The sequence below is a fragment of the Lontra canadensis genome, unplaced genomic scaffold, assembly GCF_010015895.1.
Source record: "Lontra canadensis isolate GAN:19392208 unplaced genomic scaffold, GSC_riverotter_1.0 scaffold8, whole genome shotgun sequence".
Lineage (NCBI taxonomy): Eukaryota > Metazoa > Chordata > Mammalia > Carnivora > Mustelidae > Lontra > Lontra canadensis.
Window position 1 is genome coordinate 6,224,175 of NW_022631002.1, and position 17,573 is coordinate 6,241,747.

Sequence of the window (17,573 nt, forward strand, 5' to 3'; positions counted from 1 at the left end):
CGACCATTCTCCCAGCGGGGGAAAGGTCACATGTTTCATCATCCATGACCTACTGCTCTTTAAAAAAATTGCAAAGATTTTATTGATTTGAAAAAGAGGCGGAGGAGAGGGAGAAGCAGACTCCTTGCTGAGTGGGGAGCCCGACGCGTGGCCCTATCCCAGGACCCTGGGATCATGACCTGAGCCAAAGGCAGCCACTTAACCAATGGAGCCCCCCAGGCACCCCTGCTCTTTGTATTTTAAATCTTCAAGCTAAGTACTAACATTTTCTAGATTAATGGCCACAATTCAGTTGGTAAGGTATGGGCAGGAGCATCGACTCTGACCTCTCTCTCCAAAGCATTAGAAGCAACTACAAAGCTCACATCCCTTCTCCTCCAGAGGACACGGTAACGAGGTCCTGACAGCACGGCAGGGTGGGTGCGGGGGACGTGGGCTGAGAACACCGTTACCATAGAAGGAAATCTCTCCCAGGCTCACTGTCTGCTGCTGTAAGAGCGCGCATTACAGAACTGCGGCTTCACTGCTGGCTTTAAAGAAGCTGCCTGAGTGGGCCAGGTCCGCAAGAGGGGTTGCCCGGTAGCGGATTTCAGGGACTCACGTGTGCGTCCTGTGAGAGAACATGATGAAGACGGCTGTCTCCAACATTCTCTACTCCTTCACTTAGGAATCTGTTTCCTGGATGGTAAGATGAGCAGCTGAGCTCAGTCCTCTCCAGGTGCCCGCTGAGGAGCTGGGGAAGCCTGCCCCTGCCTGTCCCCCCACCCAGGTAGAGCCAAGTACCCAGGGACAGGCCCAGGGACCTGCACATTCTAGGCCCAGGGTTAGCTGGGCAGGTGCTGGAAATGATCAGCTTTAGGACACTAAGGAAGGCAGAGGGTTAGGAATATCAGCTGTTGTTTCAAGTTTAGAACAAAGGAAACAGGACATGAGATTTCCAAACAACACCAAGAAAAAAGACTATATGGGTATATAAATCACTAAAATGAGGGATCTGTGTCTCTTGAAAAATGATCCTTGGGGAACAGTGACCTCATGAGGACTCCAAAAGGATCTATGATCTTGTGGCTCTGTGCTGCAGAAATGCTAAGGAAGGGGGAAAAGGGAATTCGGCATCGAGCGGGGGACTGTTTGTCAAAGGTGACACAATCCAGCAGGAGAGTAAAAGCAAAGACAGCAGACAAGGTAAGGACAGCCCCGTTTACAAAGCACATCCAGCTCACGTGTCCCATTTTCCGTCCCTGGGAGGGTCTTTCTGCACTGGGGGGGATGGGACACAGTTTCTTTGTTTTTCGGGTTTTTAAAGATTGTGCATGTTTGCATGCCAGAGCGAGCACGAGTTGGGGGAGAGGGAGAAGCAGAGTCCCCACAGAGCTGGGAACCCAACGTGGGGCTTGATCCCAGGCCCCGGAGATCATGACCTGAGCAAAGGCAGACGCTTAACCGATTTAACGATGTAACAGTTTATCAACCATTCCAATTTTATGGAACAGGAAAGTGAAGCTCTGCTGGTGTGGGAAGCAGCTGATCGGAGACTGCGCCTCCCAGCTGCGCGGGGCCCTTTCCTTCCCTCCAGGGGCACAGTGCCAGCCCGGTGGGTGTCGGGGGTCAGAGGCCTGACTGCGCAGGGCGTAGCCTCCCCCTCCCTTCCCTGGTCCAGTCCATACTCGTGGGGACTTTATGTGATCAGCTGTCTGAGCCACCCAGTCCCTTTTGCAACAATGTCATAAAAACCAGAATGCTGCTTCATTCTTTCTAAAGCCAGCAGCACAAACCACAAGTCCTGCTAAGCCCAGACCGCACCTCTTAATTAAAATGACTTACCCGATTTGATTCCTTTGATGGGGTAAGTGGCGTGGGCAAGGAAGTTGGGATCACTGAACATATCTTCCTCGTAGACGACAAAACGCAGAAACGCCAGGTTGGGGTCATAAATTTCAAAGGTCACTTTTTCCTGTGTTGGAGCCCAAATAGGGCTGAGGCCATTGTCATCTGGAACGAGATAGAGGCTCAGCACAGGCTCTACTGGTCCTGCCCCCTCCTGGTTAAACCACCTCTTTTGTCCCTCGGCTTTTTTAATCTCCTTAGCAGCCCTATAAATACACATCGAGGCCAAAATCTAAGAATAGTTACTTTTCCAGGAGCAAGCCTGGTAAAGCGGCTGTCAGAGTTCCGGTCCTTAGTAAGCGGAGAAGAGGGATCACACCCCTTGCTGCAGTTTCCATCTGGGCTCCCCGGTTGGGCAGGGGTGGGAGGGCAGGGAACGGGGAGGTTTAGAAGAGATCAGAGTGGGGAGCTGACAAGGAAGTGGGGCTGGGTCTCTGAAAAGGTAGAACGGATGTGGGTTCTGGAGTAATTGGGGTGAACCAGCCTCTTGGAGCAAGGGCAGCTGCAGGCCTGGCCCACCCCCCGGGAAATGTCAGTTTAGCTGGTACACGTGTGATTTGTTGCTCAGGCTGCCTCTTACCGGGGACAGTGATCCCAGGCCTTAAAACATTGACTGTTTCTTCCTGGCTTCAGGGTCTCTCTTCCCTTGGAGGATAGAATCGCCCAGGTTGGACGGCCGCCTGTGGGCCAGCCACACTGTCTGTGTCTCTGTGTCTTAGCCTTGGGTGCGGTAAAGTGGGCGGGGCCCAAAGAGGCCCACCCTCGGTCGCCCCAGCTTCCTAGCACAGGGGTTTGGCCCAGGACTCCCACCGCGAGTGGCTGGGTGTCTGTCCAACTAATCGTGGGGTCCTATGTTTCCCCCACACCAATCCCAAGCTGGACAGTAGCAGGTATGAGGGATGAAGGAAAAGCCACGGACCATAAAAGTACAATAAATCCCCCCCAGGATGCAACTTACTCACAACTGTTGTCTTAAACTTGTTGTTGTCATACTCAGCTCCACAAATTTCCACCTCCACAAAGGGACACGCAATACTTCGTCCAAGTTTGGGGAGATGGCGAGCCCCGAGAACCTAGGACACCAAAGGTAAGTACTGGAAGTCCTCCCGAGCATAGAGCTTAGTCTCAGTGCCAGAGCCAGACCAGAGGAGGTCCCAGGCACCCTGACAGCCTGAAGCAGGGGCCACCCCACTGCTTCCCTCTCATGGATGGGGAAATAGGGCTGGAGAAGCCAGGATGGGAACCCTCATGCCATCACAGAGACCTCCCCGAGCACAGACATGCACCAGCACCCCCGCACCCCAAGAACCTCCAGAGACCGCCCAGGAAAGGACAGAGGAGAAAGTGGTATTTTTTTAAAGACTTTTCATGACACATGCTGAATTTTTTTTTCCTTCCTTAATCATATGAGAAATGCAATTCTGATCTCTCTCTTGCATACTTTCCAAAAGAGGAAAAAACCAAAACTCTTACAAACAGACAACACGTTCCCGGAAAGTTGGATGCATTTTCATCCATTTTCACCCACTCAACCTGGCTGCTGTGGGGAGACACTCTCTCCTTTGTGAAGACCAAATGGCCATTTCTCGTGTTTATTTCCCTCCTTCTCTAGCTGGAGGCTGATGTCACTGAGCCCCTGCTGAACCCAGCAAGAGCTGAAATCCTACCTCTCCCCTGGCGGGAGACATGGGGAGGTGACCAAGTCTCCCTGTGACCTGGGATGCCCTGAAATTCAGATCTGAAACAGTGACGGGACGTCGATGGTTTCAGCAGGCTGACAGGCGTTATGAGCTGGAGGCCTGAGTTACCTTGACCGACAGAGTCATCAAGATCTTTCTCTGGGACTCGGGAGGCATCGGGTCATACTGCTCCGCCCTCATGCTCTCAGGCTGGAGGACGTAGCCGGTTCGACCATTGAGTGAGAACAAGGCGTGGTTCATCTGCATGTACTTATCTGGGAAGGAAAGGAAACCGTGGCAGGTAGGAAAAGGGAGCCTCCTAGGCAGGCCATGCTGGGGCAGCGGGGGTGGGGTCGTGGGAAGTGATTTATACCTGTTTACAAAAATAAGTTCCAGGCAGTCGTTAAATTATGAGTTTTGAAAAAAAAAAAAAAATCCCAACTGGTGAACGCCATTCTAAATGTGACACTAAAACCTACTCAATGCTCAAAATTTCTTACATTTTTTTTCCTGAGAGTTAATTTTAAAATTTCAGTTAAGATAGGCTGCACATGAGAAAGTCAATTATCATATGGTTTCACTTACTTGTGGAGCATAAAGAATAACACAGAGAATATTAAGGAAAGGAAAAGTGAGTTGGGGGAAATCAGATGGGGAGACAAAGCATGAGAGACTGGGGACTCTGAGAAACAAACAGGGTTTTGGAGGAGAGGGGGTGGGAGTGGTGAGCCTGGTGGTGGGTATTAAGGAGGGCACGGATTGCATGGAGCACTGGGTATGGTGCATAAACAATGAATCTTGGAACACTGAAAAAAAAGAAAAGATAAGCTGCATGTACACATACACAAACAATCATTTTAGCTCAAGTGACAGGGAAGGAGCAACACACGAAAGCGGTCTGATAATGTTGCTATAAATGACTTCACCCCATTAATGAGATGAGGTAAAAAGCACAAACAGTTTGCAGGAAAGAAAACGCTTTCTAAGTACACAGAAAACCGGCTCACTTTACTCCTAGTAAGGCGTACCACTGTGACACGATTTGTACCTGTCGCATGCACAAAGATCAAAAAGGTTGACTATGTTGGTGAAGTCACATGGGAAAGGTGTATTCAAACACTCGCCCGCTTCGCATTCCCTCCCACGGTCTCTCCGGAGGGCGGCCTGGTGAGGCCGCAGAGCTCAGGCACAACAGGGTGCAGGTGTTCAATGAGTCTCCTCAGGAAAGTTGGCCCAAGTGCCAATGTGGTAGGACCTAGCCGGCACTGAGCTCTCGGTCCCGCTGCTGGACTCCCCCATCTGTGAAGCCGTGCTCACGTAAGCTTACAGCGGGCAGGGCCGTCCTTAAGAGCAAATGAGGGAAGTGCCTCGGTGGGGGAGACCTGTTAAACAGGGTAGGGTTCCACTCAATGGAATCCTGCACAGGCATTAAAACAATATAAAGGAGACTACTGATGAGATTCATCAACCAAAGAGCCCAGTGCTGTGATTTATGCTACCACTGGTATGAAAATATTTTGCATGTTGGCTTTTCTCAGAAGTGAGCATCTCTGAGAGTCTAAGCATGAAGCTCTCAAAGGAGGAGAGGCCAGGAGAAGAGCTCGCTGAGGATGGCCACTGAACACCTGGATCCAGCTATGCCTGAAGCTTGATGCTAACTCCTGGACTTTCACGAGCTTAAGTGTTTCCTTTTGCCCTTCAGCCACCCTACTCCGTCACCTGCCATCAAAGAGCCTGCCAAATACAAAAGCCCAATGTCCCACCATCACTCCCTTCAATGGCTGAGCCCGACACTGGCGTGCTGGGTGAACCCTGACAGATTCTGGGACAGGAGACTGGGCCTGGAGTGACGCCACCATCAGGGCTCCTTTACCTGGAGTCTGGAAATTGAGAGCCACCATCTGGGAGCCGCACAGCCAGAGGCGAAAGGGGTCGTAGTTGGAGGAGTCCACCCTCTGTCCCTTGGGGTAAACTCGAGTCAGGCCCTTCTGGTTGTACTTCAGGAGGTCGACGGGTTTCTGCCTGACGACACTGTCCGCCTTCGTCTCCACAAAGGAGCGGATTTCTCGGAAGTCGGGGTTTTCTGCGCACAAGAGAGGGAGTCATCGTTTATTCTGTCCGCTGCTCTGTCGTGATGTTTGCTGCACCAGCTGAATGTGCCGGTGGAAACAGAAACCAGGAACCTCGGGGCCGAGATGGCCCGGGGTAAGATGCTCTTACCCTCACCGGTACTGCTCTGGGCTCTTGCCTGCCGAGGATCCCCACATGCCCACAGCCTTGCAGTCTGGGATTCGTGTCATTTACTTCTTGTTTAAAACCACCACCAGCCTTGTGCCCGAAAACACGAGTGGTACAGTTACAGAAGGGGACAGGGTGGCGGATGGCCACAGGAATCAGGAGGAGGAGGAGAGTTTAGGATCTGGCTTCCTCCTCCCAGATACTGTGCAGAAGACAAGTGTACCAGGACCCATGGGGGAGGGAGAGTCTGCTGCCTACAGGCAGGGGTGGGGTTCGAGGGGGTGCCAAGGTACAGGACTGTGCAGCTGTGGCTGCCTCCCCCTGACCACGCTTAGTCCGGCTCTGAGCTCCGCCACAGGTACCAAGGGACCCGCCGCCCAGTGATGGGTAACTAGGCTTCAGTGCTGTTCCTCTGGCCCTCCATCCTGGAATCACAGAGGCTTCAAACCAAACAAAGAGGGAGGAAAAGAACAGGATCTTATTAGGGCCAAGAACTTACTCCTGTGGAGATGGGAAAAGATTCCTTTTTTAATCCTCCTATGGCAAGCTCCATGGCCCCAGAAGCCCTCCAGGTCCTGATTCCTGGAGCCTGGGACTATAACTTACAGTGGCAAAGGGACTTTGCAGATGGGATTACATTAAGGAATCTGAAAGGGGGAGATCATCTGGGCCCTAAACGTAGGGTCTGTGGATAAGAGAGGTGGAGGGAAACATGACCACAAGACACAGGCAGCAACCAGAAAAGGCAAGGCACGGACTGTCCCCTTGAACCCTTGGATGGAGCAGGACCCTGCCAGCATCTGGACTTCAGCCCAGTGATCCTGAAGTTGGAGGCCTGGCCTCCAGGGCTGCAAGCAAGCAAAGGGATGGTGGTGGTTTTCCCCGCCTGGTTTGCTGTCATTGGTTGGAGCAGTAGGGGGGTACTAACATGCCTCCTGGAAGTTCTCCTCCTGTCCCCTCGCCCTGAGGACAAAGTCCACTTAGAGCCCTGCAGGAGGAGCTGGAGCCTCTCTCTTGCCCTTGGACAGCACCTGACCTCCAAAGGAAAGCAGGGTTTGCAGGGAAGGTCAGGGCAGAGCCGATGGGACCGTACCGAGATTGTCCTTGGCCTTGCTGGTTGGCTTGCAGTAGACGACCAGGTCCGAGAGCTCGATGGCGATGGACTGGTTCTTCTCCCAGTACTTCATGCTGTTCTCCTGTTGGAGCCGGCCCCCAGCGTCAGCCCTGAGGCTGCCCCCATTTTCCTCCCCAGAACCCCCCGCCCCGTCCCCTTTCTGCCTCCTGCAGGCTCAGATCCTTAATACAGTTGGAAGCTTTCCTTTGCCCTACGCCTCCTCTCCTGTCTTCTGAAATTCCTATGTTGTTTCTGCCAAAAATTGGAGTCGAGCTGGATCCCTGGGCATGGTTCCCAGGAAGGGGGGGAGGGTCCCCGTTGTCAGCACCCCACTTTCCTCGACGCTCTGCTCTCGGGCTCCTGCCATATCCATTCCCCTAAAGTCACACGGTTAGAGCTATCCAAGCCCAAGACCTCCCGTCCTTGGAGGCGCTGCACCTCCTTGTCTGAACCCCCTTGTCCCTGCATGGAGCCTCACAACAAAGGCTCCCCAGGCCCTCGGCCCTGTACCATTTCCCCGTGGAGGACACACTATCCATTCGATCCCCATCTGTGCACAGATGAGTGCCTGTTTCACCCCAAACCACACACCTTTCTCAGATCTCCCCAAATTCTGCTTCTGCCCCACCGGCAAAAGGGGAAGCTGGAGCAGTAATGATGTGCAGATGCTACCCTTCACCGGTCATAGGGCTTCTGAGCCTCAGGCCTCACACGTTACATGCTAAGTGCATAATGGATACGATGGAGGGTGGCCCCCACCTCCCCTGAGTGGTAGAATTTGTGTCCATTTTGCAAAGGAATCGCAGCACACAAAGCTGAGCAGCATATCCACGCTCCACAGCAGGCCAGTGACGAGAAGAGAGGCTTTTGCACCAGGCCTCACCCTTGTTAGTACCTTGCTTTATCCCTTACACATCATCTCCCAGAGAAGATTTTTCTAAAATCCCACCGAGTTCACACCCTGGGTCCCTTTGAACCACAGCACTGACTTCCTGCTTCTTACACTGCACCCCTCTTAGCACCCCAATCATCCTTCCTCTGCCAGTCCAGAAGCTCACTCCTGCTTCTGGGTTCTACCCCAATCACGCCTCTTCCAGGAAACCTTCCTGGTTAACTCCAGCCAGGATGAGGAAAGGAATTGTGCTCTGCACCACTCATGCCTAGCGCCGTCCTCACACAGCCCTGTGCAGGGAGCAAGTGTTCCGGGGACAGCTGATTTGGTGAGCGAGACGTCCTACCACCTGGTTAGGACGGCAGGAACTGGAATCAGACAGGGGCTCAAACGCTGGCCCTCTGGGCACATTGTATAATCTGTGCCTCTGTTTCCACAACTAGGAAATGAGGCTAACTGGAATACTCCCCTTCTAGGGCCTCCAAGCTGTAAGCAGGAAGCCCCGTGCACCCCACCAGGTATGTGGAAGGCCACAAAGGGCAGCCCCTTGGGCGGCCCCACACGTGCCCCCGCTAAGGAGAACAGAACTGCATGAGACGAGGGTGGTGGGACGCGTCCCAGCAAGGCTGAGTTGTGGAAATTTGGTCTCACTAAGCACAAAGCTATGACAAGCCATAGGGTGTCCCTTTTTCCCCCCTCTCAGCCTCAGCAGAAAGCAATGAAAGAACTCTCACTTCTTCCAAACTGTAACAATTACTCTCCAGACCCGTTAGGTTAGACCCAAGGCGGTCTCAGAATTTGAAGTCACAACACACTGCACTGGCCAGGCTTTTGGAAACTAAGACAGATCTTGGTCAGTGGACTTTTGCCTTCCACGGTCAAGTCACAGAGCCCTGAGCAGGGGGTCGATGGTAAGGCCCTGGCCAGGAGCTGGCAGTGAGCTCAGCGTTCATCCTGTGACTTTCCCCAGGACTTGTGCCGGGGGGGTCAGTGGTTTCTGCGGACGGATGTTTTCTTAACCTTCGGGTGTAATAAGCATCAGCAGAAGTAAAAGCCAGTTAAGGAGGAACGTGGATCAAAAGCAGAGAATGGAATGTGAAGGTCCAGACTGCATTTCAGAGCCCTTCCTGCGGGAGTGGGGAGCCTTCAGGTCAAGCTCATGGGTCTCCACTAAGAACAGCAGAGAGCGCCAGGATGCACCACACCCCTTCTCCTGGGGAGCCCCACGGCCTCGGCTTCGGGGCTCCGGGGATGGAGAACAAGGGCTATAGGGAACAGTGGCGAAGGGCTCTCTCTCATTAGTGTTTTCGCTGCTCTCAGCCGGGGCGGGGGTCCCAGAACCACAAATACTAGAACACGCTCAGGAGGGTCCTGTCCCGTGCTGGCTAACGGGGCCCTCCAGATCAGGGTGACAGTCGTTCAACCAGCAAGGAGAACGGGCCTAGAAGGCAGAGGGACCCGATCTTTCAAGTGCAGCCCAGGACAGTGGTGCGCCCACCCCTCCCCACAGCAGAGGCACAGGAGAACAGAGAGGCTCCCCCACCAGCAGCAGCACACACAGCCACGCTGGCCACACGCTCAGGGTACATCCCACGTGTCTGGTGGGGGTGGGAGAAGCCTTGGGAAGAACGTAAGGGCTCAGAACAGAGTCGGCCACAGGGCAAGAGCGGGCACTGCCCAATCTGCCCAGCCCCCCAGAAACAGCCTTCTCAAGTAGATGACCACATTCCAGGGTGCAGAAAAGAGGGGCAGGGGCTTCTGGGACCACAGACTGGCCAAGATGTGAGGGCCCCCGCCTCGAGGGAAGGAAAGAACAGGTGGGTGACCCTCCCAGGGCCCCAGAGGAAGGAGACTAATCAACGGTGACCAGGGGTCCAAGGCACCCACGAGATCCTGAGGAAGCTTAGAAAGCAGTCCTTTGGGTCAAGATCTGCCTTAGAAGCAGCAGGGCATGTGGGAAACCCACAAGCCAGCCCAGGTGGCACCTTGCTCCCTCATCCCATATACAGTACCACGGGCCCGTGTCGTCCTGGTGGGACAGAGAGACGGTCCCCCGAGCCCTGCTGTGTCAGGCCCAGGGCCTGGCCCCTTCCGTGCATCTTCTCATTTCCTCCGCCCTGAATCCTGTGATGTAGCAATCAGGTTCACTTTACAGACAAGACAACGGGGGCCCAGAGACTCGTGGTGATGGGCCCAGGGTCCAGCCCTGCCGTTCTTACCCAGACCATCGCCCTTCTCAAAACCCCTCCGGCCTCACACCAGCGCTCCAGTTAGGATGAACCTGGAAACACCCCTTCCTATTGGGAGTGGAAAGTGTCTCCCCCCCTCCCCCAGAACACACTGGCCGAAGGACATAACGGGTCAAGTAGGAGGTCCCCCTGCAGGTCCCGGATGGGGAGCTCGGGCCATGCTCACTTCGGAGACGCAGGCTGCTCTGGACGAGGTTGCCAACCAAGAACACGTTCCGTGTGAGGAACACAGTACTCCATGATAGACGCGCAGGGTCAGAGAGGCTCCAAACATCCAGGATCCCTCCACCCACCCCAGCCCTAGCCTCCCCGGGGGACCGCCGGGGTCCCTTTCCGCTCCATGACGACTGGCGCACCTGTGGCCCAGCCCACGTCCTCCCCGTCCTCCCGCGGCCCCAGCACCCCGCCCCCACTGCCCCCTTAGAGGGAGCCCAGCCGAGCCAAGTGCCCACCTTGGTGTCCATCTTCCACGTGATCTCCCGGATACTCTGAAACCACTCGAAGAGCTCCTCCACCTTGTCCGTGGCAAACTCCACCGGGGGGTCGCCTTGCTTCTTGGGCTCCAGGATGAACACGAACTGCTTCTGGTTCTTCCCCTGGGGCGCTTTTACTTGGGGAAAGAACAGCGGAAATCCTGAGCAGCCGGCGCGGGAAGGCCGGACCTCACACCGCCCAAGCCGCCTCGCGCACGAGCCCAGCCTAAGTGCGGCTGCTACGGTCCCAGCCCGCAGTGAGCGGGGCGTCTGCGCCGGGGCAGGCGGGGCCGGCCTCTCCCCTCCGTCACAGCCCGAGAGCTGCCGCGGGCCGAGTCCTGTCCTCTGAGAAGCCAAGTCTGCTGCCTGACCCCTGCCCGTGAGGGGGACCTCACTCGGAAACAGGATCTTTGCAGATGTCCTTACGGATCTTGAGAGGAGATCCTTCTGGATTTGGGATTGCCCAGTCCAAGAACTAGTGTCCTTACCAGAGAAAGCAGAGGGAAATTTGAGACACAGACACAGGAAAGATGGCCCCGAAGACAGAGGCAGACAGTGGAGCGTTGGAGCCACAAGCCCAGGAGCGCCAAGGATCGCCAGCGGCCACCAGAAGCTAGGAGGCAGGCCTGCGATAGATGCTCTCTGCAGAGAAAGTATTTTCTAGAAAGAAAATGCCATGGGAGGAGGAATTATGTGCTCAGTAATATCGGGGCAACATGTCTGAGCTCTTGCAGGCCAGGAACATTGTAAGCAGATGGCACATACTGGATCGCACTGGACCCCCTTCACTACCTTTCGGGGGGGCTACTCGTTTTATACTCATGTTATAGGATGGGGATGGGCTCATGGAGGCAAAGCCACACCGCTAGTAGTGGCAAAGCAGAGGCTCAAATCAGACGTGGCTCTGAGCTCCGACTCCATAACCCCGGAGCCGAGGGCCATGCTCTGCAGACACGGTGTGGACGAGCTAAGAGCAGTGCAGGTGAAGGCCCGAACCCAAATAGCCCGGCCCCCTTCCCCTCGTAACCAGCCATGGGACCTGGTCCCTGAGGGGCTGGCTTTCCTCGTCTGCTAACTGGAATACAGGCTCGGTGTCCCTGCGGCACAGGCTGACGGGGCAGCGGCAGCCCCCTCCCTGCCAGGCTGTGGGGCTGCGGGTGGGAATCCACGCTCCGCCCGCGAGTGCACCTACCCACGTTATAGGTGTTGAGATCCAATATTCCCCGACAGAGAGACCCTAACGGATTGTCCTCAATAATCTGTGAAGAAACAAGACATAACTCACGTTAGTCTGAACATGAATAATAAAAAGACAACCAGTTTTCCAAAGCACGCCGTTTTGCAGAGACCCTGCCTGTGCAACTGTCTAAAACGCATTTTCACTACAAGACGCATCCGTGGGGCACGCACTCGACAATGATGCGTGCTGCTGACAGGGACCCAGCGGCCAGCAGGACCCAGCAGGGTCAGCGGTTCCTCTTCCAGTCTGTGCACACGAGCCTGGTGAATTCCAGAAGAGGGTTGCCAACACTCCCACGGATCTGGTTTCAAAACCCAGCCCCGACCCTTCTTCTGACATTATTATGAAAGGGGGCCAGCTGGCCTCCTAAAGGCCAGCTCCAGAACATTCCGTGGCTCCCCACGTCCTAGGGGTGCGATGCCCATGCTCTGGGACCTGCATTAAGCCTTCCCAGGCCCTGGCCGGCCTACCAGCTGCACCTGCCACTGCGTGTTCGGGGCACCAGGGTCCGGCTGCGACAGACAAGATCTTGGTCTCTGGACAGCTGGCAGAACCGTACCCGCCCATCGCTGGTCCTACCTCCACCCGGCACCCATCCACCAGGATAATGCTGACCGGGGCGGGGCAGGGCAGGTGAGGGGTCTCATCCCTGCCTTAGGCCCGACCTGCTGAACACAGCCACATGCCCAGAGCCACTTTGCTTTGGCTGTCCTTCCTGCCTGGAATTCCCTTCTGCAAGCCTCGCTATTGATCTCTAACTTGACTTCTAAGACTCCATGCAGGCTTCCAGGATTGCCCCATCTCCCTTAGGAAATTCCCTGGGTATGAGAAGGCCTCAGAGACCTCGTTACAGAGAGTCCCTCCTGGGTGCAGAGCGGTCACCTCTCCACAGAGGATCTCTGCTCTGGGCAAGAGGAGTGGAGGGAACAGAAACAACGTTTGCAAGGTCACCAGCAGGGCCAACCTTCTTGCTCATACCAAGCACGTCCGGAGTGTCTGGCAGCCACAGTAAACGTGTTCCATTTGCAAGCTGCTTGAGGCAAGGGACAAATTCCCTGTTTGGCCATTTTCACTCCAGAGGGAATTCTCATGCCTACACCAAGCCTTCCAGCCCAGCACAACCCGATTAAAACATGACGGGCTTGTCACCGTGACTTTCGCCCACAACTGGGGGAACAATCCCAATTTCCCTATCACTCTGGCGTCCCTGTTCCGCTGCTCCATGGGGACCACATGGCAGCAGCGTGCGTGACACGGCCCTGTGGAGACAGCTCAGCGGATTCCTCGAAGAACAGGACGGACGGTCCCCCCCATGCGGTGACCCGGGCTCACCTGCTTCTCCAGCTCCTCCGCGTCGGCTGTTGAAATGTCCTCGACATAATTGGACGGGAAGTACTGCTGGATTCTGGTTCCATAGTCCCCTTTCCACCTAGATGAAAACAGAGGGCATCGGAGGGCCTTCGTGGGGCCGCGTTAATGATCGCTCACTGCTCGTTAGATCCAAGCCACTGCGGCGGGGAGCGGCAAGCCGCCAAGTGACCAGAGGGGATGATCATTATCTGTGACAACCAGGCATTTCAAAGGGATCCTCTGCTTTTTTTTTTTTTTAAATCAGCAGTGAGTGAGTGGAGGGGCCGAGTCCTCCCCATAACAAGATTCTCGTGTTTGCTCAAGGGCACCAAAAATGTCCAGGCTTGAGGTGGACCTCAGAGCCCCTGTGAGGCAGACACTCAAGCCTAGGGCAGGCTCTGCCCCATTTCAGGGAGAGCTGTGAACACAGAGACCAGGGTGGGAGAGAAGAACGCTGCTGGGGCTCGACAGCCAGGAATCACATTCCAGCTCCACCACCAACCGTCAAACAGGAATAACCCCAGTGCCTCCCGCAGAGGGCTTTACTGGGACCAGAGGGTTCCACATATGCTGAGTGTTTTTAACAGTGCCCAGTATACAGTAAGTGCTCAAATAATGTTAGTTCTCGTTACTCAGCCAAAATACCGCCCCCCTGACCTCCTTCTCTCCTCTGTGATAGCACTGATAACAAGGGCCGTAACTGATCTGTGTATGTGTCTCGACTCTACCAAACTGTGCTCACCTCTAAGGTTCTCCCCCGAAGCAGTGCCCAGCATGCAGGACCTGCCCCTCTGTGGGTACCCTCTGTAGCCAACGGGCACACCCACAGCTTTCAAAGTCTTCAGAACAGAGCCTAGATGCTTTAGCCTGACCCTAGGAACCCTTGGACCTCAACTTCTGCCTCTCTGTGGCTCAAACTTGACCTTCCTGCCAGACAGCCTGTTGCCCCCACCCTTCTGCCCCTGCCTAGCTTACAGGCCTTGGTCCATGCCCCTTGTATCTAGCTTGTCCCTACTAACCATGTGAGACTCAGCTCAGGCATGCCTCTTCCAGGGAGCCTTCCCTGACTGCTATCTAGCCCAAATGTTCCTCCTTTGTGCTCCTGTCGCCTCTGTCCCCACAAATGGGGAGGCAGTCTGTGCCTTTATATGACTTTTACTTCTGTCTTCCCCACTATGTGATACCTTTGTTGATCTTAATTGAATCGGTACTCAGAGGTGGTGGAAGGCATTAGTAAACGTCTGCTGACCTGAATAAGCCCAGTGAGGACCGGCTGTCCTGCAGCCTGGTGGAAATAGAGGACTGCCAGGCACCCTCATCCCCCCGTTTCTCCAGACCCCTTTCGGGCAAAGACTGGCTATAAGCAGGGTGACCATATGTATCATTTGCCCAGAACCAGGTTCAGACCTGTTGTCTGGTTGTTGGTGTAATTATTGACAAGAGCATTCCTTTCGCTCTAAAATGCATCCTAGTGATTCAGTCCCCTAGCCATATTGGCCCTAGGTTGGGAGGACGCACAAAAAGGCAGACGGGGTGCCTGGGTGGCTCAGTGGATTAAAGCCTCTGCCTTCGGCTCAGGTCATGATCCCAGGGTCCTGGGATGGAGCTCCGCGTTGGGCTCTCTGTTCGGCAAGGAGCCTGCTTCCCCTTCTCTCTCTCTGCCTGCTTCTCTGCCTACTTGTGATCTCCGTCAAATAAATAAATAAAATCTTTAAAAAAAAAAAAAAAGGCACACCATGTCCCCCACCCCCAGGGATGGTGCTGTTGCCACCAGAGCAAAGGAAACGAGGGGACCTCAGCAGGCAGTGTACCCACAGCCCCTCACCAAAGACACTGACACCAGACTCTCAGCTCATCTCAAGGGCCCTGGAAATTTAGAGCACCCCACTTCGGACATGTGAAAAGGCAGGAGGCAGTTTCACACATGGAAAAGAGTGTGACTTAGAGAGGTCTGCCCACAGGTAAAAGTCACCCACACACATGGAACTGGGGCATTTTACAGAGGCAGGCTACAAAAAGGGGCATCATGGGCCCAGGGGAGACCTGGATTCTGGCCAGGCCCCTCAGGGAGAGACAGGTGGACGATACCATGGATGGTGCATGGAGGCCGGGAGCCTACAAACAGGGGCTCCGGCCCCCACCCCCAGCTTCAGCACATCACTGTTTTGCTACTTTTTTTTTTTTTTTTTTTTGGACTCTGGGGATCCCGGTAAGATATGGATTAGAAAGAGGGAATTCTCTAGGGCGCCTGGGTGGCTCAGTGGGTTAAGCTGCTGCCTTCGGCTCAGGTCATGATCTCAGGGTCCTGGGATCGAGTCCCGCATCGGGCTCTCTGCTCAGCAGGGAGCCTGCTTCCCTCTCTCTCTCTCTCTGCCTGCCTCTCTGTCTACTTGTGATCTCTGTCTGTCAAATAAATAAATAAAATCTTTAAAAAAAAAAAAAAAAAAAGAAAGAGGGAATTCTCAAAAATAACATACAGGCCAAGAAAAAAACTCTGAAAACCACAGAACCTAGTACACAAGTCAAGTCAGGAATACAGGCTTTGGAGTCAGAAGGCCTGGCTTCGAATCCCCGCCTGCTGTGCGGGCCTGGACGTTTCAGTACCTGTCTGTGCCTCAGTTTCCTCATCTGTACAATGCAGGTAGGTTTTCAGGGTCACTGAGTGGGTTTAAGTGAGTTCTTTCAGATGAAGTGTTTAAAACAGTTCTTGACACAAAGAGGCGCTCAATTGTAGCCGCCATTCAGATCTCTAACTCAGGTCCCGCCATGTCACGGGAGAAAGTGATGCCACATTTGTGAGGCGGTTGTTGCTCCACAGTAAGAAATAATCCTGCAAGACCACCTGCCTGGGGATGTATGGATGGGCAGCCAAACTTTTTCCCAGGTGGAAAGGGAGAAGAGATAGCTGAATGCTGGCACACACCCAGGGGGCTCTGGCCTAAGCATGTCACTGCTTCCATGCAGGCTGGGGCCACAGCACAGGACCAAGCGATAGCTTAAGATTTTGAATTTAAAGTAACACACAGGCTCCCCTAATGGGAAGACCCCACACTGGTGTGTAACTAGATAACTTGGGAAAGCCCCGTTTGCCACCTCTGTAAAGTGGGGGTACCCACAGTCAACCCCGAGGGTTGAATCTCATTAGACCACGTGTGAAAGCAATTAGCATGGCCCACAGCACCAGGGAAGGCCTCAGTGAGTGGCAGCTGCTGCTATAAATAAAATAATACAGAATACGATGGGATAGGTTGTTCTTACCGCTTTTCTCAATAGAGCATGTCTTAAGCCACCTTCGCAGAGAAGATACAAAGGTCAAAGCCAGCCCAGAACGGCAGAGAAAGGGGGTCCAGAGGTCAGCCAGTGCCTCAGCCTCACCGGCAAGAAGGGACAGGTCAAGTTCCTCCAGCAAGTGGCCCAGCCGCCCTCAGCCTTACCAGCCCCAGGGCTCCTTGGAGACGTTGTGAATGAGGGCTCCACGGCAGAAGCTCAACTCATCGTTCCTCTTGGCTTTGTAGTCATACAGAGCTTTCACCGTTCTCTGAGGCTTTGGGGGAGAAAACAAGGAGAAGGTCAAGCCGGGAGACAGAAGCAGAGAGAGGCATCTGCGTTGGGTCTTCGCATTAGGAAGCAGGAGGCTTCAGCCCAAGGTTACAGTGCCATCTGCTGGCAGTGGGCTGGCACTGCGTGGCAGAGGGGCCTCCCAGAGTCACCAGGGAGCAGGGATGGGGACTGGCCCCCAGACCAACCAGCTGTTAAGTGGCTGAGCTCAGAAGTCAGTTCATGTGAGTTATTGCCATTCTGTAAGAAGCAACATGGGTTCTAAAAGCTCTGCCGTAAGAACTTCCAAACAGAGATGGTTTCACCTGCGCATCTGCCTTCAAGGGTGGGTACAACCTTGCCCCATGAACTTCACGGGTCTCTGCCAGGCTCTAAAGCCTGCGAGGTACAGCCAGTGGCAGAGGAAGTTGGCATACAATGGCCTCCATGAGGAGCAAGTCTCCGACCTCTCAGAGGGCAGGAGAGGTCCTCAAGTCAGCGCCTTCACTAACAAGAGAAATGAGCCGTCCATTGGCTGAACAGGCTTGCAGGAGGCACAACGAAATGACAAACAGCACATGCGCCCAGCCAGACTGACCGGGCCCGATTCCAGCCCCATCCCATCCTGGCTGTGTGGGGGGCACAGAAATCGCACCCCGTGCATATGTATGTCCTCTTAGGATGGCTCTAGTCATCCCAGTTCCGAGAACACATCTGAAGGAAATAATGCAGAAGATGCCCAAAGCCTCAGATGTGAAGTTCATGTTAGTGTTAACCAGAACAGCAAAGACCAGAGATGACCGACGTGGCCACTGATGGGGACGTAGCTAAACTGGCACAGCCACCTGAATATTGAAAACATTCTTTTTTTCGAAGTTGAAATTGCAGCCCATGTGTTGGGCTTGGCTCACCAG

General features: G+C 54.4%; 1 protein-coding gene across 2 annotated transcripts in view; it reads right to left on the minus strand.

The window, feature by feature from the left end:
* PLCG2 (phospholipase C gamma 2) overlaps positions 1-17,573 on the minus strand; it is a 142,219-nt gene that overhangs the window by 25,683 nt on the left and 98,963 nt on the right. Inside the window, exons 22-30 of one of the 2 annotated variants that reach the window (XM_032853885.1) lie at positions 16,557-16,666; positions 13,105-13,201; positions 11,725-11,791; positions 10,512-10,669; positions 6,898-7,000; positions 5,440-5,649; positions 3,696-3,841; positions 2,846-2,960; positions 1,825-1,992 (exon numbers count right to left, since the gene is read on the minus strand). In XM_032853885.1, coding sequence (XP_032709776.1) covers positions 1,825-1,992; positions 2,846-2,960; positions 3,696-3,841; positions 5,440-5,649; positions 6,898-7,000; positions 10,512-10,669; positions 11,725-11,791; positions 13,105-13,201; positions 16,557-16,666 — 1,174 coding nt within the window. Of the gene's footprint in view, positions 1-1,824; positions 1,993-2,845; positions 2,961-3,695; positions 3,842-5,439; positions 5,650-6,897; positions 7,001-10,511; positions 10,670-11,724; positions 11,792-13,104; positions 13,202-16,556; positions 16,667-17,573 lie in introns of those variants that run through there. The other variant, XM_032853886.1, reaches the window with a different exon arrangement.